General features: G+C 35.0%; 2 protein-coding genes across 3 annotated transcripts in view; one reads left to right on the forward strand and one right to left on the reverse strand.

Annotated features, from left to right (window-relative positions):
• The window catches only part of LOC138713746 (serine/threonine-protein kinase meng-po), a 126276-nt gene that overhangs the window by 87503 nt on the left and 15111 nt on the right, over window positions 1-23662 (reverse strand). For both annotated transcript variants that reach the window (XM_069846119.1, XM_069846118.1), the window contains one exon: window positions 3070-3170. In XM_069846119.1, coding sequence (XP_069702220.1) covers window positions 3070-3138 — 69 coding nt within the window. In that variant the 5' untranslated portion in view covers window positions 3139-3170. The remainder of the gene's footprint in view (window positions 1-3069; window positions 3171-23662) is intronic.
• LOC138713745 (insulin-like growth factor-binding protein complex acid labile subunit) lies at window positions 10124-22244 on the forward strand. Its single transcript, XM_069846117.1, has 2 exons — window positions 10124-10368; window positions 17774-22244. Exons 1-2 carry the CDS (start codon window positions 10318-10320, stop codon window positions 20201-20203), a joined length of 2481 nt encoding a protein of 826 aa, XP_069702218.1. The 5' UTR covers window positions 10124-10317; the 3' UTR covers window positions 20204-22244.

The raw sequence follows: 23662 nt of genomic DNA on the forward strand, positions 1-23662 counted from the left end.
CCAGAACGAGAACGGGAAGCGGAGGACGTGAACGTGAAGATTTTTTATTCACAATAAACCGAGAATAGAAATGGCTATGCATATCGATATGTATGTCAATGACAACATGGTAAAAGGCCATTCTGGAAGCGATGGAGAAAAGACAGTTAAGAGAAGGATAATGGTTGAATAGAAAAGAGTCTTTTCTTGATTTGCCTGTCAGAAGATGTTAATATGCAATGTAAACTGATTGAATAATAATAATAATAATAATAATAATAATAATAATAATAATAATAATAATAATAATAATAATAATAATAATAATAAGGATATGAAAAGTTGATATTACGCATTCTGATGTTATTTTGTGTATAATTGATCAATAGCGTTTTATCATGAATACAAGCCACCCAACATGAACACAGGTTAACCAACTTCGAATTAAGGAACGGAATATTTAAGAATTAAATTCACGTGGTAGTCTGGTCACATACACAAGTACCATATTTTGAAAGTGATTCCACTGAATTTCTGAGTTAGATACAATGAATGGATGGAGAAGAAATTATGTCACGGCCTTCTAATTACAAAATATAGCCTACGACGACCAAATATCTTTTTGGTAACAGTAGAATGAATATAGTAGGCTGTAATCGTAAACGAGAACGGAAATGAAAAGGAGTGATACAATTTGATTTAAAATCCTAATAGTACATTATACAACGAGCCTATAATGGTAGTAAATTAAGACGCGAGTATGTTTATGAAACGAGCGCAAGCGAGTTTCATAATTTTCATACGAGCGTCTTTATTACCATTATAGGCAAGTTTCATACGACTTTTTATGCTCGACCATATTTCTAACTTGAAATTATTCATAAGTATTCATGTTATTCTTATCTGACTGGGGAGCGGAAGTGACCTAGTGCAATATCTCGTAAATTGTGAGTTGTGCGCAGACGCGAAAGTATTGATTTTTTCCGAGAAACAGATGTCATTGACCTTGATATAATCTAGAGAGTAAAATAAACATTAATCTTGATATAACCTTGAAATTGATTCAGACATTGAAAAAACGAGATGACAAATTGAATTTATTTGAATATTATTTACAATTAACGCTAATTATTGTCAGACCATCGGATCTATGCCCCTTCAGCGCTGTCGTCATTCTTGGAAAAGTTAACGCCTCTACTCACCCCATTCCACCCGTTTCTCTCCCACTACGTCAAATAGCAGGCCACGAACCTTGCCGAATAGGGATGTTGCCAAACTTCCGTCAAACAGTGTCATGTCTCTTGAATATTGCTTACAATACTGTAAGGTTAATTATTACTTACTCATAATTTAATTTAAGTAGGTCTAATGACGCTGATTGACTGATACAAAATACTATTACTTGCTTAATAATATTTCTTTCACCACTCCGTGCTACAGTATTCATGTTGAGTTGACAACACTGGACTGCAAGTGCAAATAAACTGTCCCGCAAGAAGGCTCAAAATTGTGAGTAGTGGGGGAGAGAAAGGGAGAGAGATAGAAAAGAGAGAAATAGGAATACAGGGAGATGTTAAATGTTATGTTTTATTTAACGACGCTCGCAACTGCAGAGGTTATATCAGCGTCGCGGGATGTGCCGGAATTTTGTCCCGCAGGAGTTCTTTTACATGCCAGTAAATCTACTGACATGAGCCTGTCGCATTTAAGCACACTTAAATGCCATCGACCTGGCCCGGGATCGAACCCGCAACCTTGGGCATAGAAGCCCAGCGCTATACCAACTTGCCAGCCAGAGAATACAGGGAGAGAAATGAATTGCCGAGGCTGAAAAGGAATTCAGGTTCAGTTCGCATATCTTACGGGGGCACAGATCCGATGGTCGGACTATATTATAGTAACAGAACGTAACCTTCTGCGACGGTATTGGATTTCCAGCCTCCGTGACGTTTCGCTAGTTGTCTTTCGATTGCATATCCGAGAATAATCGATACTTGCGCTTCCATATTGCTACAATGGTGTTTTCTGATTGTTGGAACACCTGAACTTTAATGAATAGATGTACTTTAATGAGGTCCATTAAAGGGCTGCTATCAGGTGTATAATTACTACATTTCGGCATGGCCGAATTCAAAAACAATAATGTAATTTTATTCTGACAACAATAACTCTTCACTTTCTACAATTCAATTCTACTCCCGTCAACAATGGGATTTGCTCTCCACATAGTAACAAAGTATTCGTTAGTGCACTCCACAGACGACAATGACCATTTACTTGGACTATTACGAACAACAATGAACTGTTAATCTTAACTAATATTCACAAAGCACTATTTACAACATAGAACTGTCAGTTCTCAGTTCACAGCTCGTTTGTCTTGGCTAGTTCTTCTAGCTCAGTCACTCGCGTTCACAGAATCTCGAACCCCAGACCTTCAGAGACGATCCGCTGAACTTCGAACTCAGGTCCCCCAACTGCGGTCCACTGCACTCGAACTCCGGGCTTCAGGCTCCACAGTTACGGACACAACTCAAGTCGCGCTCTGGTCTCGAAGCTGGCTTCACTGCTACACGAGACTAACTCGCTTACTGTCCAGTTCTGCCTCTAACAACACTGGCTTACTGACTGACTGATTGTGTCGCGTTCACTCGCGCGTTGTATTTATAACTAAGCCATAGTTTCTGGAGAGTTCGCGGCCGGACGACAGATGCCTAGAAGATAACGGATATCCAGACTTCTCTGGATCTTTCTCCTCACTCCACTCTACTCCCTAAGCCACAGCACATGCCACAGGAAGCAGATGCGCGCGCAACCTCCGCGCCGGCCGAAATACGGCCGACCTTGCACTTCCTTCTGCTGGTCGAGAGATCGAACCTCACGTGGCTGTCACAATATTTTAAATCACAACCATGTTTATAATAACAGTCACGAGTTGTAGGTACAAACGTTTCGCGCAAGCGTGGGAATTCGATGAACCCTAGTCACTTTTTGTCACATAGGATATTGTTATGGAAAGTTTGAATGCATGTGAGTATCGTGTATCTTAAAATTTACTTGTGGCAGTGATGTGTGAGAAGGATTACTCACCTTCTCAAGCTCGAACTCGCGGACCCTGTGGATGCTTCCTCCGATGCCACGGCGGGACACGCTGCCCATCGCCCTCTACCTCCGGCAGCTCGCCTCTCCACCTGTTGGACAAGTAATAAGATATAAATGTACGAAGTGGCGGCTCGTGATAAAATATTACGTGTGTTCACAATTTTGTGTTACAAAACCGAAAAGAATTTGAAATCGTACGTTTATCCTAATATGAAATGTCATGATTCCAGTGTTTCACTATCGAAAAAAATCGTATATACATCCAAAACATATAGTAGTAATAATAATAATAATAATAATAATAATAATAATAATAATAATAATAATAATAATAACAACAACAACAACAACAATGAAACCCAGTCTTTTTATTTCCAATTTTTCCTGGTGAGTCAGTTTACCCAGTTCTTTACAGTTCAAAATTACTTGAACAGAGTTCATTGTTTACGTTTGTTAAAAATTAAGCTATTCCATCTCAAATCGACAGAAATATAGAGAAAATTGACCTTACAATTTCTAAATACAATGAAACTTTTTTTTGTACGTAGACAACTGTGATACAATGCTTTGTGCAAAGTTTCAGGCATCAGAACTTCATAGTGTTTAAATTAAAAATATTTAAATTTATCGAATTTTCATAAAATTAGCAACTTTAAACTGTTGTAGCTCCGAAACGCTTTCACCCAATGATCAAAATCATGGTTTATTTTGATGCTGAGAAATTAAAGTTTATATTGACATATAAACAGATTTTCTTACTTTTTATGGAAATGGAGAAATTTAGATTTTTCCTCATTAAGACGGCATTGCAACCGAAAAAAAATATTTTAAAAATATGTAGTTAGATTCCGCATTGAAAGTACAAATAAACACATGTTTTTTACTGATGGTATGTTGATAAGAAAGTATTGAAAATATCAAATAAAGAAAATAAATAGTACGCACGTGAACTAACCAACTAACTGTGAGACGGGAGCTAGCCGAGGCAAGCAAGGCCAGAAGACAAACACGTGATACGTGATGTTTCGTCTAGTAGCGCATAGCTGGGCTAGCTTGATCACAAGTTTTCATAAACACAGGAGTAAAATGACGCCCAACGGACGCTTATCATCATCTCTCGACCAGTGCGTGCGGTACTGCGCCGTTCAAGTCTAGGCGTGTGAAAATAATTTATTTAATATCCTCGAAACTTATTGCCGTACCACTAAGCAAACAATGCCGAATTCCTCTTAATAATGCAAGGTTTTTCCTCAATATTCTTTTACATTTTTACAAATGAGCAAAAATCCTAAAAGTAAGTAAAATCAGATTATCTGTCTCTCTGTACACAATAAAAATAAGGATTACTTCTTATCATAACCTACCAAATGTCAGCTTCAAAATGAGCTCTCGTTCAATGTTCTGTAAATGATTCCAGAGTTCTAAGCGCTGAAAGAGGCTTGTTTTTCTAAAATACGCTACATTTGTCGCTCAACAATACGAAAACCGTTTGACTTTTGATAGTATATTTTTGCAAATGCACTCTCCTCAGCACCTTCTATAAATAGGGAAAAAATTAGAGTATAAAAAATGCGAGTTTTTTTACTGATCGATTTCATATGGAATAGCCCTAATGCATATCAAAGTACCGTTATTTACAAAAGCGTGTGTTCAGTGATATATTTTGGTTCACAACACACTGATACACTATAGCCTATACCAGTACTGCAATCCGAATCGCATAGATTACTATAAATACATGCCTGTAAATATTATTCTTAAATATTATACACTACCATACAGATACTTAAATTCATACCACCATCGCATTCAGCCATCACGTGTTTGAAAGCCAAACAATGGATAAATATTTACCAAACTATGCTATTATGCTAACACTAAAGTATAGTAATTCACAAACTACACTCTCTTAGCAGTACTTTACACACACCCACGCTCCGACAGTGAGAAATGCTGACACCTACAGGCTAAAATACAGACTATTAAATTACCTCCTCGAGATATATAGCACGTTAACGATAGGCATCGATGCACCCAACATCTGTATGATAGATTCACTGTTCACTTAACGCTTTGTGCTCTTGACGAGTAATGAGCGTCCAGCGAAAGACAATTTTCTCCCGCGCATGCGTGTAATTTCTGTAACATCCTTGAAAAGAGCACGGCTTATACGTGAACGCATGTTGCCAAGTTTACATAAGAAGTCTATGCAAGATGAGGGAAGTTTAAAATATTCGATTCTGATATTATACATCCCCACTACGTCAATACGGTTTTATATAATAAAACTAGTCGTGCATTAATGGAAACAAGGTGTTCACGTGCTCTTGTGCTCTTATTGACGCACCGTCAGGTATGAACATGCTTCTGATTATTACTAATCGCGGGAATTGAAAACAGGAGCGGTTTTGAGGAAAATAGGCCTTTGTTATTGGTACGGAGGACGGGCCCAAAGGCTAGTACTGCTGCCTCTCTTGGGTCTTACCGCTTCTATATTGAAATTATTTTTTTCGGCCCCCGAATTGAAATTTAATTGAAAGAAAGGGGAAATGGGAAGATAAATTTAAAAGGTACGTGAAAACACGTCCTTGCAAAGGGAGTTTAGGGTTGAGAGAAACTATGTGAACTCCAAGCCTGTTGGCCACTTGTCTCACTCACTGAAGGAGCTCTAGAAAATTTTGAAGGGGAAAAACCGAAAATGGACTTAACCTCTTAGGTACCACATACGGGGGAGGGGGATGCGCCCGAAAAGCTGACTGGAGGATGTCAGTTTTCTGTGAAAGTCCGAACTTAAGTAATTGAGATTTGTCAGTCGGTAAAGGAATGTCTCATACACGTGGGAATGCCCTCACGGAAATGAATCGTTTGCATTGCAGTTTAAACAAAGGTAGAACAGACGTAAGAAGAAGAGAATGTCGCAATCGAAATAACAAACATGCTTTTAAGTGAAATGAGATAAAACCAAAGCCACTATCCAGAAATTCTTTTCACATTTAACATAATTTTATACAATCTGAACCACTTAACAATCCTCTTAGCTGAAATTTTTGCTAGAATAGTCTTTTACTTGAATATCATTTTCAAATTAGAATTTTTCTTCTGAAAATGCATTGAATGAAAAAAAGACAGCGTAAAATGTGTCTTAGGCCCAATTGTACAGGGACATCATTTTATTTTTACTTTCATTTTTATTGTACCTGCATTTCTGAATGTACTTCACTCTCACCCCTTCACTAATGTCCTTGCTCCCGTCAGACACACAAACTTACAGCCGCTGTTGCATTCGAAGTCTTCAAGCAGTGAAGTAAACACTGCAGTGCATAGTGTGTTTCATAAATATGATTGCGTTTTCTATAGAAGAAAGAACCTATATTAATAATATCGTACTAAAAATTATATTCAAGAAACGATAAATTCAATTTCAGAGAATATGCTTCAAAATGTTTTTAATAATATGCGTACTGAATTGAAGCCTGCATTGTAATGAACGGCAACCATTTTCAGCAACTTGTTTAAAAATTCAGATTAGCTTTTTTTCAATTGAGGTGGCTAGAAGCAAAGGAATGCTAGTGACATTTGTGAGTTAAGTGCATCCAGTGTAAGCAAAAGTATCTAAAATTTTAGTGGCAAAGGGATATTTTAATCGCATCGCACATTAAAATTTAAATAAAAAATTTCACCGATTTTACGAAAGCTTAAATATTTAAACCTCATTTTCTCAAAAGTAACTTAAGTGCACTTACAGCCCTTTACTTATGACCCCCTAAATTTAAATGCACTCTCTATATTGTATGATAACATCAATAATTAATATGCTAAATAAAGTAGACATTACATAACGAACATAGCCGCCTGAAAAGTTGAGTTTTTGAAAAAAAAAATGTTACTACTCTACTGTATTTTGATAAATTCCGTAAAAGTGATGATCAAACTGAAAATCGTAATATCGTATTTCCCTACAACATAAATGGATACACTACTTTTCTCTCCTCCTATACCTAGTAAAATGATTTGTTTACATATTGCACTAATAACATCAAACTCCTGTAATGGAAGGGGGAACAGTGTTTCCGAGTATAGCCAGGTTAATGTTAAAAATGTTGGTAAAAATAAAGTGATGTCCCTGTATAAAACTCCCGGACCAAAAATCAACTTTGATCGAAGATAGGAAAGTGAACCGAGCTCAGACACTTCTTCTATTGTATAAAACTTTTCTGCGATCAAATTACCTTGGTTCAAATGAAATCCAAGTTCACGTAAAAAGGATTTGGCAGTATCGCAGAAACAGGTGAAGTATGTGATGCGCGGGCCATATTGTACAGGTTTGTTCAGTGTTGCCAATTTAGCGACTTTAACTTTTTTTTAACGACAATTTCTTTTAACATTTATATTGCTTAAATAGGGTTTTAGCGATCTTTCTAGCACTTCATAGTGACAAAGTGTAATCTTTCTTTGTTGATAATGAGAAATGTAGCGACTTTCCAACTACTTTTTGACGACTTTCCGTATTACACTCTGTTGGAGACACTGGTTTATTTTGTGCATTGTAAATAATGGCGGACAATAAGAAGAAGGTTGTCCGTTCTCCAAATTGTTATCATGTTATAGTGTTTGATACTGCTAAACATAATAAAGCTTTATAAAACAACAATTTTCGTTTAGTAATACATCTAATTGAAAATCTATGAATGTACCTATCATATCCATTAATAATAATGGTTGTTAAAACATAATATAATGATAGGTTATGTTATCTGATACTGCTGAACACGATAAAGCCTTATAAAATATAAGAATGTTTGTGTATTAAGGAAATAAATTGAAATATATATATATATATATATATATATATATATATATATATATATATATAAATGTATCTACCATAACTATTAATATTAATAATAATGGTTATTCTTTTTGCACAGTCTGCCACTCACATATTTCAAACAGAAAAGAAATAACTGAACTTGGATCATCTAACTTAATCGGAGAAATTTCTTCAGTCAAAGTTGACTTTAGTTTAAGACAAATTAATCTCAGATTAGACTTTATACAACACAAAATTCCAAGTTCAGCTAGAACGAGGATCAATTTAACCTCTGATATAAGATTAAATTGTTTATACAATCGGCCCCCCTTAGACGTGTTCATAATTCCGTGGTTGTACTATCGAGACATCTCTCTCTCTCTCTCTCTCTCTCTCTCTCTCTCTCTCTCTCTCTCTCTCTCTCTCTCGTGTGTCATTTGTTTACAGCATAGATAGTCAACTGAAAATGGCGGCTCCGTTGAAACGTTTTGTTGAAGCTAACATTAGTGAAATAGAATTTCAGCAAGGCAATTAATATTTTATTGTATTGGAGTACTTTACTTCTTCTAATCTTTATATACTTTCTTCTAATCGTGTAATAGTCAATTAAATCCCACTCGAGTTTTGATTTTCTCTAGATAAATCAAAACCTCTAGTGAGATTACTGTCAATAATTTAGCGAACTTTTATGTAATGGACATAATAAAATTGATATTAGGTTTTTGGACATTAAAAACTGAACCCCGTGTTGTAATGTAATAATGATGCATACATTATATTCGTACAGTTTTGCTTGGTAGAGTGTATTCCGGGCCTAACTCTGTCTAAATAAATAAATGCACACATAATTATGCATTTCATAGGCCTATTCCGCGAGTGGACATATCTAAAAAGCGGACATAAATAAAAATGTATGGTGGGTGCTCCTGTTATGGCCATGTTCCTGATATGGCCACCCCCCTGTTGTGAGTTAGTTAACCAAAAAATCCACTAAATTGCGGCAGGATCCAGTGAAAGGGCATCCTGGTATGTCACTTGATCGTTTTCCATCCAGTCAGGTTGAGCAATATGGCGTCAGTTGCCTGTTTCGCGTTTTTCACGTGACCTCTTTTTATTTTTCTCTGGTAAGTCTCCTTTGTTTTATGCATGTTTTTCAAAGACTTGTTTCATGAAAACCATCGTACTCCATTCAGTTTTTAATGTTCTGTTGATTGGTGTCGTCGTTGATGGCGTATCTTTTACGAGTTGTTCATAATCAAACGATTTTCGTGAAAGCTTACCTGGCCCTGATATGGCCATATCAAATGCACCATGGCCATATCAAGTTCATTTCACTTTTATTTTTTCACCTGACAAATTTACATGCCTTATACAGTAGATGGGATTACGCAAAAATTTTGTATTTTAAGAAAAACAATTTAATTTTTTATGGAAAAACCTGTTTTGACTACACTTTTGAATTATAAAAAAGATTATTAAGTGTCATGTTTATTCACTTTACACAAAAATTATTTAATTTTAGCACAACTGTGCTATCAAACTAAAAACAATCACGATTTATAGAACATGGAACAAGGGTGGCCATATCACGCGCACATGTTCCTGATATGGCCACTAGGCAGATTTTTGGAATTTGGGACTTTTTGGACAATGAAAGCTATTTTTATGCAGAAAGAAAATTGTTTTAAGAAAGTCCATCAGACTGAGAACGAGTAAGAAAAAAGTGGTTCACATTTTTTTTCAAAATGGCGGCTAGAAAAATTTTTAAACCTTAGCATGGCCATATCAGGGACACCTACCTAACGTAAATAAAAATGGATATAAATGTTTGTGGACATAGGTCACATGAATCTAAAAATGTGGACATAAATAAAAGTGAACAATAAAATTGGACATAAATGTGTGTGGATATTGGTTGCATGGACATGGTATCAATGGAAACTGAAAGCGCTTTTGCTTGTTGTATGAGCGTAGTTAGTACTATAACACTGTTAGAGATTTTAATTATAATTGTGGTAATTGCGAATTGATTATAACAGAAGTGAGAACGTGGATTTTAACAAGCATTTACAAAGTGTTGAGTGTTTGGCAAGTATGGTAGCGAGGTATTGTGAATATCGCCACCCTATCGTACAGGGTAAATATGAAAATCAAGGCAACTCTGAGAACAGGCGGGTTTGGTGTCTGGTCGCATAAGCCTCGAAGATTGTACGATGCGAAATATCTAATTTATCGCGTATATGCACCGCGGTATCTGCTTCGCCACTCCCATGAGATAAGAGACATGTGCGTTGAAGGGAGTCCATTTTACTGTACAATCGTACTGTGAATTGATCACAAATACATCGAGCCAGAAATCATAAAAAGTGATTCTGTGACAATGTGAAATCTCCTGTTGCATTGCTAACATTAATTTACTATACACCATGATTGGAATTGCGAATGTACTTTGTTCAATGAAGAATATATGCAATAAGGTCAGTACTATTTATCATTGTAGCTAACAGTGTGTGAAATTATATTGATAGGATCGAGATAGAGTTATTTATTAGATTGAAATTTAACATTGTTTACAATTAATGTCTTACGTGCTAAAGTGAACTAACAAAGTAAGTAAATAAATCAATTATAAGCCTATAGTATTATGATAAATGTTTTAGTTCATAGAATTCTAACTTATAATTGAAGAATGTGTTATCAAAATACCGTTAAGTCCACTTTTACGAAAGGACTGACCTGCTAGTTTTATATACACTGGGATTCCTGGTGGATTGACATACTGCACTTTACCTACTGCTATTTGACATAAAGTAATTTCACACATATTATAACCTATTTTGTATACAAATATTTGGCTTATTTATTTTTCATTAATTCAATTCGACACAACCTTTTAGGTATACTTTTTCTGGCATACAACTACTTTGTTTCATTTGTACAATCACATGTCATATTTTTACATACTCTACTGTAATTATATTGTGCACATTTTCAATAGTTCCTGTTGTAGTTTCTATGGTTACTTGTCTTTACATAAAAATTATAGAGGTTTCGGATGTATAAAAATTATGGAGGGTGAATTTGAAGAAACAACAAGGAGGGGGGGGGCAACATTTATCTCATAGGGGATTCTTATATCATAAACAGAGAACGAACAACAATAATGGACGTACGTATTTGTTGTGCATCAGGAAATCCATGTGCAGAGACGAGCGATCACTGAAGGTAATACACCAACAGTCTTAAAACACACAGTTCACAATCACGCCTCAAATGTGGAAATGATTCTGAGTGGGGGATACGAAAAGGCCGTTTACGCGAGAATCAACAAAAGGTACAACATCTAGCCCAAATATATCAACGACATAAGAATGAGGGACGCATTTTGGATTACTTAAGAATAGACTATGTGGCCACAATTTTACTTTAAAATTTATGTTCATTTTTTTTTAATGTCAGTACATTATACAGGGTGGGGCATGGGAACCAAGTGTTTTTGGAATGGCTTGTACTCGGTCATTATGAAAGGGAGAGACGTGCGGCATGTGTCATTCCATTCCGTGGCTCATAGCATTTCACCTGCAGTCGGCATCATGGAGCAGTGGACGCATGTTTGCGTATGATTGTTTTGTTAGGAATGGCGAGTCGGTGAGCTCGATACGGCGTGAGGTTTGCTACAGATTCAATATTAATCGCAATGATTCTGTTCCCGTGCGTGACACAATCTTATGTTGGGTTAAAAAATCTTAAAAAAAAAAGGGCGCAATACTGAAGAATAAATAGCCCGGCCCCCAACATAGAGTGCGTACTCCAGAAAATTTTCAGTCAGACAAGCGATACTGCGCAGCCCAGGCCGCTCTGCTCGAAGACATTCAGCTGCTCTTGGAATCAGCAATCGTACGGTAACACGGATTTTGCATGGCGATTTACATTTACACCCATACAAGATGGGTGGTTTCAGTAAGATGGGGCCACGGCGCATATCTCCAGAGCGTCAATGGCAGTTCTTTGCCTCCTGTTTTCCAATCGTCTCATTTCGAGATTTGGTGATGTTCCAGGGCTCCTCGGTCCCCTGACCTGTCCACGTGATTTTTTTCTATGAGGGTACCTAAAGGCACGTGTTTACGAGGATAAGCCCCGAATATTAGATGAATTAAAGGACACAGTACGTCAACACATCACCCAAATCAACAGAGATCCCCTGGAAAGAATAGAGGTGAATTTTCATCAGCGCCTTAAATAATGCGTCAACACAGACGGACATCACATGCCAGATGTAATTTTCCGCTCATAATTGAAATGGTATGTTCTCACAAACGTTGTTCTACCAATAAAATGTGTTGAAAACAAAAACTAACTGTTTTATGATTATTTTAAAAACACTTGGTTCCTATGCCCCACTCTGTACAAAGTATGTCAAATGAATACTATAGCAATTTAACAGTATACCAAATTTAATGAGTAGACAAAATGTGAAGCAAGTAAAAATATTGTATGCAAGAAAATAATATCTGTATTAATAATGTAATAAAATGTTGTATGTCAATTTTGAATATGTCAGATCTCTTGTAGGTAAACAGTAGTATGTTAATCAGCCCGGTCTACGTACTTAGCGAGTTTTCAAGTGACGTGCACAATAACACAAACTTTTAGATAAGGATTGACGTTGTTTTGGAAGAAAACAAACTGAAAATGAGAATGATGTCATACATAATCAATATATAAATCATGAAAATGGCCAAGTGGACTGGGCGAGTTTTGGGATCACATTGAATTACTGTAAAATACTTTAAGTATAATAATAGTAATTTATTATTATTATTATTTTCATCATCATAATCATCATTATTATTAATTTTATCCACTTATGAAAAGTACTATTCCAATAAACATGTAGGTCTTCAAGTTGTTTATATAGCAATGTTTTATAAAAACATACAGAGAATTGGCTATCTACTGTCAAACTCTGAAATCTTCTTGTAATTGAAGTTGTTTATTTTTTTACGCCAAATACATGATTCGTCTTTTATTTCAATGTGTTAATTTACAAAAATATTATATTTTACCTGAAAACATACTGTCATTTTTTATTTATCTGTCTGTCTGTCTGATTGGCTGTCTACTTATCTACTACGCGACCAAGGCGGGACCCGTCGTTGCAGAATGAGGAACTCCGTGCTAGCTGCGTATGTTTACTGCTGGAGTGTCGTCACATCCAATGCCTAGCGTTTCGATCTGGTCGCAATGCCGCGTGTAGGAAGACGTGTGTTTCGTAGCCAAGCGCGGAGCATTATTTATGCCATAAAGTTTAGTGATGAAGAAAAGACAACGGGTTTATTCCTTCCTCTGTCGAAGGCAACAGAGCGTGCTGCAAATATTGTGAAGGTAAATAAGGAAACAATTAGTAGCCCACACCTGTGGAGTAACGGTTAGCTTGACTGGCCGCGAAACCAGGTGACCCGGGTTCTTTCCCGGTCGGCGCAAGTTACCTGGTTGAGGTTTTTCCGGGGTTTTCCTTCAACCTAATATGAGCAAATGCTGGGTAACTGTCGGTGCTGGACTCCGGACTGATTTCACCGATATTATCATCATCTCATTCAGACGCTAAATAACCTAAGATGTTGATAAAGCGTCGTAAAATAACCTACTAAAACAATTAATAGGATTAGAAAAGAAGGTAAAGAATGAGAAATGCTAAGATAAGAAATGTATACCAAATGCATTGTTGTATAAAATACGGTAGCTACTTTAGTTTACGTTACTTTCGAGACATGTTCTCTCCTTTACGAACACTGATGTTTTGGTGTTTTTTCTGAATAGATTTCTGTGTGTCTAAGCATATGATAAATAAAACTAAACTATAAACTTATACGAATATATAACGTATAAAGCGTATTAATAATAATGAAACAAGAGCGCAGTTCAGCATGTGCTTCATTTTGCATCTGATGCGGACTTTACAACACGGCCTGTGTTGTGAAGCGAATCGCAGCGCCACCAAGCAAAACGGTTCCTGCCTTGGTCGAGTAGTACCTACCTATCCTCAGATGCTTTAAGTATAACAGGAAAACAAATAATTATAATAAACTTTGGATAGTTAATCAGATTTCAAGATTGGTTAAAGGAAAAGCGATTAGTTTAGTTTCACAAACTGAGTGCAGTACCTGCTTTATTGTAGTGACCCTAGGGTCCGCAATTAGAAAGATACGTATTTAACAACCGTAGAGATGGCATAACAGCAATGAGATGTATAATGACATTGGTGATACACTAGACTTGACAGTTATCAATGAAGATGTAAGGCAATATCTAAATATTTCCCCATAATTGAGAGAGTAGTTAATTTATTTTAAGAAAATATCAGAAAACTTTTAGCAATGTATCGGTCATAATTTTTTAACTGGTCTTACATCGGTCAATACACGAGGCGAAAGGCACGTGGGACGTGTACAAAACAGATGAATGATACAGTGGAAAGCTGAAATAGGCCAAGGCCCAGAACATTATTATTATTATTATTATTATTATTATTATTATTATTCTTATTATTATTACTTATACTTACAAATGGCTTTTAAGGAACCCGAAGGTTCATTGCCGCCCTCACATAAGCCCGCCATCGGTCCTTATCCTGTGCAAGAATAATCCAGTCTCTATCATCATATCCCACCTCCCTCAAATCCATTTTAATATTATCCTCCCATCTACATCTCGGCCTCCCCAAAGGTCTTTTTCCCTCAGGTCTCCCAACTAACACTCTATATGCATTTCTGGATTCGCCCATACGTGCTACATGTCCTGCCCATCTCAAAGGTCTGGATTTAATGTTCCTAATTATGTCAGGTGAAGAATACAATGCGTGCAGTTCTGCGTTGTGTAACTTTCTCCATTCTCCTGTAACTTCATCCCGCTTAGCCCCAAATATTTTCCTAAGCACCTTATTCTCAAACACCCTTAACCTATGTTCCTCTCTCAGAGTGAGCGTCCAAGTTTCGCAACCATACAGAACAACCGGTAATATAACTGTTTTATAAATTCTAACTTTCAGATTTTTTGACAGCAGACTAAATGATAAAAGCTTCTCAACCGAATAATAACACGCATTGCCCATATTTATTCTGCGTTTAATTTCCTTCCGAGTGTCATTTATATTTGTTACTGTTGCTCCAAGATATTTGAATTTTTCCACCCCTTCGAAGGATAAATCTCCAATTTTTATATTTCCATTTCGTACAATATTCTGGTCACGAGACATAATCATATACTTTGTCTTTTCGGGATTTACTTCCAAACCGATCGCTTTACTTGCTTCAAGTAAAATTTCCGTGTTTTCCCTAATCGTTTGTGGATTTTCTCCTAACATATTCACGTCATCCGCATAGACAAGAAGCTGATGTAACCCGTTCAATTCCAAACCCTGCCTGTTATCCTGAACTTTCCTAATGGCATATTCTAAAGCGAAGTTAAAAAGTAGAGGTGATAATGCATCTCCCTGCTTTAGCCCGCAGTGAATTGGAAAAGCATCAGATAGAAACTGACCTATACGGACTCTGCTGTATGTTTCACTGAGACACATTTTAATTAATCGAACTAGTTTCTTGGGAATACCAAATTCAATAAGAATATCATATAATACTTCCCTCTTAACCGAGTCATATGCCTTTTTGAAATCTATGAATAACTGATGTACTGTACCCTTATACTCCCATTTTTTCTCCATTATCTGTCGAATACAAAAAATCTGATCAATAGTCGATCTATTACGCCTAAAACCGCACTGATGATCCCCAATAATTTCATCTATGTACGGAGCTAATCTTCCCAAAAGAATATTGGACAAAATTTTGTACGACGTCAACAAAATTGATATTCATCGAAAGTTACTACAGTTAGTCTTGTCCCCCTTCTTAAAGAGAGGTACGATTATGGACTCCTTCCATTGTTCTGGTACAATTTCCTTTTTCCAAATAGCAACTACAAATTATTATTATTATTATTATTATTATTATTATTATTATTATTATTATTATTATTATTATTATTATTATTCAACTATTATTATTGCTATTGTTATAACTATTATTAGACTTGTTATTGTATTTTTTTTGTATTTAATAAAATTGATTAATAAGAGCTAACCACTCATCCCATCTGACCATCGTTATGAAGGAATCATTGAAACTTTAGAATGCAGTAAGAGAATTCACAATACGTTTAAACTTATGCAGAACCTCTTTTTAATTAAATTAATACTTCAAACAAATTGTTAAGTGAATGTAAACATTTGGAAAGAAATTACTTTAAATAGATACCCAAGATTAGTACATACTGACTTCTTCTAGAACTCAAATTATTTCAGATTCCTAAATCTTGAAGCAATTGTATCTAGTGTTAATAGGTCTGTATATTAGGAGAACCTTGCCAAACAAGTGACGTAGTTGTTTTCTTTGTTTCTGATGTAAGAGTCAGAAACGATCCAGGTGTAAATGAACTCCAATATATATTTAAATGGAACACCAATGCACGGGTAACTATCCCTACATAAGTTTGTAATTATGGCTTTACATTTCTGACATATCTCTTGGGAGATCTTGTGACTCCTCAAGGATACGTCCTATGTGACGGAAAGGAAATTAAATACCTCCCGTTATTATCATCTTCAGGAGTTCAAAACGCTGAACAGTTTTGGCGGGTCAGTGTTTTCCGAAAATTTGTAAAAATTGTATGAAATAGAAGTCATGCAGGCTATTCGAAAATATGATGATGGAAGAGTGGAACAGAAAAATTCTCTCCGGCACCGGGATTTGAACCCGAGTTTTCAGCTCTACGTGCTGACGCTCTATCCACTAAGCCACACCGGATTCCCACCACGATGTCGGATCGAATCCTCTCAGACGGCGCTTATTCCGTCGGATCCCGGCCACTTAGTCACTCATAACGAGTGCACCTCTGCACATGTGTGGACATTGTGCCACTGTCATACATCTATGACGCAGTGCATGAGGTAGGCTACTAGACGGAACCCAAGAGGTGGAACTTAAACTGAGAGGATTCAATCCAACATCGGGATGGAATCCGGTGTGGCTTAGTGGATAGAGCGTCAGCACATAGAGCTGAAAACCCGGGTTCAAATCCCGGTGGCGGAGAGAATTTTTCTTTGTTACACTCTTCCATCATCATATGATGATGCAGAATTTCTGCACGGAAATATCATATGTACTTCGGTACAACGTAATATATAATATTCGAAAATACATAAAATATCATACGCGACATAAATATCTCTTACTTCGATTACAAATCTTGTTTTTGCTAATTACAGTATTAAGGAATTTTAAAGGAAAATTATATAAAATATGAAATGTCATATAAATCCCAATCCTTGTGATCAGTTTAACATCATCAAACCTTCAAGAGAACACTGAATAATTTCAAGGGAAAAAATTACCCAAGTCTGCTTTACCTGAAAAGCCAGATTTGTGTAATACACGTTACTGTTCGTTAACAGAAAACCACAAATTTAAGTCACACACAGTGTGTGCACTCAATATTGGGCCTCTGACGTCTTGTCAACCCACTTGAGGTATGTGGATGAAAAGGGAAATAGTTGGGCCGGGATCTGGTAGGGTTCCTGGGTAGCTCAGCGGTAGAGCGTTGGCGCGCTCAGCCAAAAGTCTCAGGTTCGATGTCCGGCCAAGAAACAATTTTTCTCTTGAAATTATTCAAGTCAGCTTTTCAGGAAACTATATCTGAAAAGCCATATTTGTACATTCTTTAAATTTTAAGTTTGAGGTGATACTTTTTAAGGTAGCAATAGGCCCTATGTGTGGAAATCCCAGTTGTGAATTCCACGTTCTAATAGTATGTCTGATTACATTTCAGAATATGAAAATACAAAACTTCATTTTAGTGAGAGCTGTGACATTTGCACTCTACCTTACTGGTTGTTTCTCCACTTCTGTCAACTATTCCAACCAGGGTCTATTGGACGTGGTATTTCCGGTACCAGACAATACTACTCTTCTGGACATCTCTCACAATCGTATTACAGTGCTGCGAAACGATTCCTTTTCGAACAGAGAGTTCAAGAATTTGCGCATATTGCATCTGAATGATAACACATTACATTGTGTGGAAACGAATTCGTTACAAAATCTTACTTACCTTTCAGAACTCTACCTACAAAATAACGAACTCAAGCATCTGCCGTCTTCGCTATTCTGTAATGTATTTAATATTACAATACTTGATCTTGGAAATAATAAGTTCCAAGAAATTCCTACTTTCGTTTCGGAGAAGCCAAACACTATAAAAGTATTAAATTTGAGAAACAACATGATCGAGTTTATAGATACTTACATCATAGCCAGTAATTATCCAAATCTGCAGAAACTGATTTTAAAATCAAATAGAATTCAACATAATTTCGGATCGATCGTTCTGGATAATATTGAATATGAGACAAGCAATGACACCTTTGAATATGACTTTTGCTTAAGAATACTTGACCTTAGTCATAATAGAATTAATAGCCTAGACAACAAAACTTTCCTCGGGTTTCCAAATTTAGAAATATTAGATTTAAGTAGTAACAGGATAACTTATGTTGATTTGGACACTTTCAAGAGCACGCCTCTGCTTTCAGAAGTGAACTTAAGTACAAATATGATCACTGATATCCACCCAGATACTTTCACAAATAACATAAAACTTAAATCATTTAACTTAAGTATGCAAGTACCTTGGAATTATATTGAAAGCATTCACCCAGATACATTTAGAGGTAATATTAATTTGGAAGTATTAGATCTAAGTTACAACGCAATTGATACATTAGATCCACTTCTATTTCATAAAAATGTTGAACTTAGAAGTATAGATTTAAGTGGTAACAGAATAACCTCCCTTAACCAAAAATTATTTCTTAACAATTACAGACTTCTAGAATTGAATTTAAATGGTAACAACATTAGATCATTGAGTCCTTCTCTATTTCGTAACAATACTGCTTTGAAGATATTAAAAGTAGAAAGAAATTACATCAGGTATCTTGAACCAACTATGTTCCGTATGAATTTTAATGTAAAGGAGATCCGTTTTAGAGATAATGCAGTTACTTATATGCATCCCAGTACTTTTATATTTAATAAAAAAGTAGAGACTATAGACTTCAGCAGAAATGAAATAAAGGTTTTGCCAATAGAATGTTTCAGGAATAATGTTATGTTGAAATATCTGGATATAAGCGACAATTCCATAGTATCAATTGATAATTCCAGAACATTCGAAAATAATTACAACTTGAATGAGTTGCTATTGAATGGTAACAATATCAAAAATCTACATGCAGATGTCTTCCAGAAGAATGTAAATTTGATTAAGTTGGATTTAAGTTCAAATGAATTAACATACCTACACCCCAAGACATTCAAAGAAAACTTTCTGATTCAGAAAATAAACTTAATGGATAATAAGATTGAAGTTATCCATAGAAATACATTTAAATACAATTATAAATTAAGAAAACTTAATCTTAGTTCTAATAAAATGATTTTTCTTCCTCCGGACATTTTCCGAAACAACAGCAAGTTAAGTGAACTGAATTTGAACAACAATAAAATCGTGTCAATTCAAGAACATTTCGTGTTTTGTGTTAATCTGAAGGTAGTTGATTTGGGTAGTAATTCTATTATGTATCTTGATCCCAATGCTTTTAAGGATAACCAAAATTTAAAATCAATATCATTGAACAATAATCCACTTATTCTGCATCATGAAGACGTAATCATCAATTCACAGTCAGTGGAATCCTTAGACCTCGGATATTGTAATATTTCTCGTTTATCAATCAGAGCGTTGGATAATCTACCTCGGCTTAGAATACTGAAATTAAACGATAACAAGTTAATAACTATAAATATTTCAAATTCTAACTTGACGAAATTGGAATTTCTAGATTTGTCTTTTAATTTTCTCACATCCTATGATATCCAGATCTTGTTACGTAATTTGATGATTCAAAAAGTTTTGTTGAATGGAAATCCTCTGATTTGTGACTGTCATTTGAAAGAAGTGTGGCTTTGGTGTCGACTAAATGAAATTGAAACAGAATACACCATTTGCATTGATGAAAGATGCAGAAAAAGAAGTTGGGATATTGTAAAGTACATGAATTGTTTTGAGAAAGAAGTTTTTCTAATAGCGATATTAACTGTAGGTTTAACAATAACATTTATTAGTGTTATTCTGATCCATTTTCCACTCAAAAGATGTAAAAAGTACAAGAGAATAGACAGAGTGGAAGTAAAATAATCCTGCAAATTTTCATAGCGAATAGCTCATGTTGAATGTAACAAAAAAGTGTAATACCATATTGGTTTAAAGTGCATAGTTTTCTCAGAAAAAAAGTTTTATTTTTTGTGTTTAACACCCTCTTATTCGGTAATTATTACGAGTAGGCTCGTGATTTTTATCCATACCGATAGAAAATCTAATAAAGAATAATTTATCCTTCTGGCGTATTTCAGTAACGTGGATGGTTATCGTGTAAATTTAATTTAAAAAACTACTAATTTCAAGCTACTGAACGATGCGAACAGATTGCAAAGTTATAGTCAAAGAGGGCGGTAGTTCACCTATGAGAGGCAGACCTTAGTTCGTTGGCCTCTTACACGTGGATAAATATATAATAGGATGCGAAACTGCGGTCAGCACCATCTGACGGCAGGGGTCTCAAATAAGGTGATCAGCGCCCGACGTCGTAGGTGGTGAACATTAGAACTACGTGTTGGGTACGTTACCCAGAGTTCTCTATTTATCCGTTCGTTCGAGACGTTGCTCGAGAAGGCAAGATGGCAGCCAGAATCTTGCTAAGAAGTGGACATAAAGTGATACTACATGTGTGTATAAGCAGTGCATGTTAAACAGTGATGTTTATGAACGTTGTAAAAATAGTGTTGAATATATAATAAAGGAATAGTAATATAATAAGTTGAACTAAGTAGTTTTTGCAGACTTTACCATTGCGCTGTACACTAAATACCCAAAGAATACAATCCCAATTATCTAAACTTTTGCTTTATTTTCTGTCTCTGTCTGGTTATATTTTAATTGGGTAATGTAAAATAGAACGTCTCTTTTATCTTCCTGTTGGCTCCGGTAAGAATTTTCAGTGGAAGATGCTATGAGGAATAAAAATGTAAATGTTTTATTTTAAATTGGGTTAGTTTGAGAATAGTGTTGAGGGGGAGGAGGGAATACTTTCTGCATGGTTTAACATTTTCGTCACCAAGTGCGCTGCTAAATGCATGGAATAATTAGTTTTTATTTTCGCTACTTGGTGCGCTGCTAGATGTAATAAGTTCTCCACCGCCCAACAGGTGGCAGAAAGATCAATTTCTACATTAAAGCCTCTAGCATGTGTTATGGGAAACTCAGTAAGTTTCGCATCCTATTACATATTTATCCATGTCTTACATCTGTATTATGGGAAGAAAGAGCAGTGTGTTAGCGGCGATGTTGCCGGACTGCTGAAACTTCCAACTCAATTATCTAATTAACCGTGCATTTAATCGCAAAACGTAATACAAGGTTTTGTAATCATTTAAGTGTCTCCTATCACCCCTTTCAATCTGCAGGATTATTTCACTTCCACCCTGTATAAAATGTAAATATTATTTTAATTTAGTGTCATTAAGAGAAGAATATGTATTACATATTGTGTATCTAGCCTATATAGCATAATTTAGATTAATTCAGTTTTACGTTCTGGAAGAAATGTTAAGATGAGGAAAGAATACATTTCTATAAGGTACAAAGTTGTTATATATGCGTGTTTGAATACACTTGTAAAGACTATTTATTCATAAATTAATTGATAAACCCTTGCATTCATTACCTAAGCGGATTATTTTAGATCTGTACGACGACAGACGATATCTAGTAATATTGAAATGAAACATTTAAATGTGAAATGTGTTCGTAATATTATGAAGAGTACTGAAGCTTGTTTTAATCTGTATTAGCATTACTGTATTTTATGATTTAGAGTTGAATCAGTTTATTTATCAATTGGCTTCTAGGCAACAGTTCTGTTTATCTCGAAATGAAGTCAATCTTTCATCACATTTATTTTTAGAATTGGTATTGTTTTATTATAACTAGCACTACAACTGTAGTACATTTTCTGATTGAGGAGTGAATACAACCTTCTTTTTACATCCATTATATTATGTTCGTGTTCTATACACAATATTGTTTATTTATTGTGAGTTAAAACAAAATTGAATCATGTTGTTTAAATTCTGTGTAAGTTTTATATGAAGATGGAAATAAAAATGTCAGTATTAACCAATTTATGTCTTTCTAATGTCCATTATTTTTAACAAGTGTATTTCTCTGAGTCGCAATGGGTGTATGGAAATGATTAAACTTTTAATCATAAATCGTGCTAACTTATATTTCTTCTTAGCGTATTTTTAATCATTTACGTTCTTAAAATAAATATTAATTCTATATCATATATTGTAATATAATTATAATATTCCGATTACATTTTGCCTCGTTGCTTCAGAACTTCCATTTCTGCAATATTACGCACGAAATAGTAGTAGACGGCAGGATTTAATATACTTTTATAAAGCACTTATGCGCAATATTAAAAAAATGGCATCTTATTGCTGGAAGAAAGCCTTAAATACATTTATAGAAAACTATTATATTACTTCAGAATTTATGTTTCATTAAAAGTATTCTTAAATTACGATGCGTAAGAATGAATACAATTTTTAACTTCAACAATTTCTAACCTCAATTAATAACATTATTTATAACTTCAATTAACAATTTCGAACTTAAATATTAGTAACAAGTTCTAACATTCAATTTATAAAAATAAAATGTATAGCTTAAAATAGTTAAAATTTCTAACTTCAATCAGTAACAATAAAATTTGTAACAAAGTAGTTAAAATTTGTAACAAAGTAGTTAAAATTTGTAACATCAATTAATAAAAATTTCTGAATTAAATTAGTAACATTTTCTAACTTCAATAGTAACAATGTACAACTTCAATTAATAAACAGTTCTAACTGCAATTAGCAACAATCTCGAACTTCAGTTAGTAACAATTTCTGACTAAAATTAATAACAATTGAAGAGTTCGCGGGAAAAACGATGAATGTCACAGTTTTCTTAAGGTTGATGTCATTATCTAATTCAAAGGATCACTACGAAATTTAATGTTGTTCTTACGAAAAATGATAAAAAAGGAGAATTATCACCACGAATACAGTAATCCTTTCCTTTATTTTCTATAGAAACAGCACTACATCTTGCAGTTATAGACTCAATTAGATCATTACCTAATCCTTAACAGAAATGTGACATTCATCGTTTTTCCCGCGAACTCTTCAATTTCTAACTTCAATTACTAATTTCAATAAATTAGTAACAATCCCTCACTTCAATTAGTAACAATTATAAGTTCAATTGATAACAATAATTCCTAACTTCAATTTTACTAAAAAGTGTACATTCTGTGGACATAAATGCTGATTAACTGATCACTGTAGTGAATCTGCAAATGATTTTCCCGCTAGCGACAAGTTCGTATTTTCGTGGATTTTATTAGCGTAGGATGAAGATGTAAAACCATTCTTGTCACAGCCATGTTTTCATCAGCCAATTTAAAGTTTCATCACGCAAAAATAAGCTAAAACCATCATGGTGAAATCTCTTAAGAATGCGGAAACAAAGATAGAAACTACAGTT

This window comes from Periplaneta americana, chromosome 14, assembly GCF_040183065.1.
Source record: "Periplaneta americana isolate PAMFEO1 chromosome 14, P.americana_PAMFEO1_priV1, whole genome shotgun sequence".
Lineage (NCBI taxonomy): Eukaryota > Metazoa > Arthropoda > Insecta > Blattodea > Blattidae > Periplaneta > Periplaneta americana.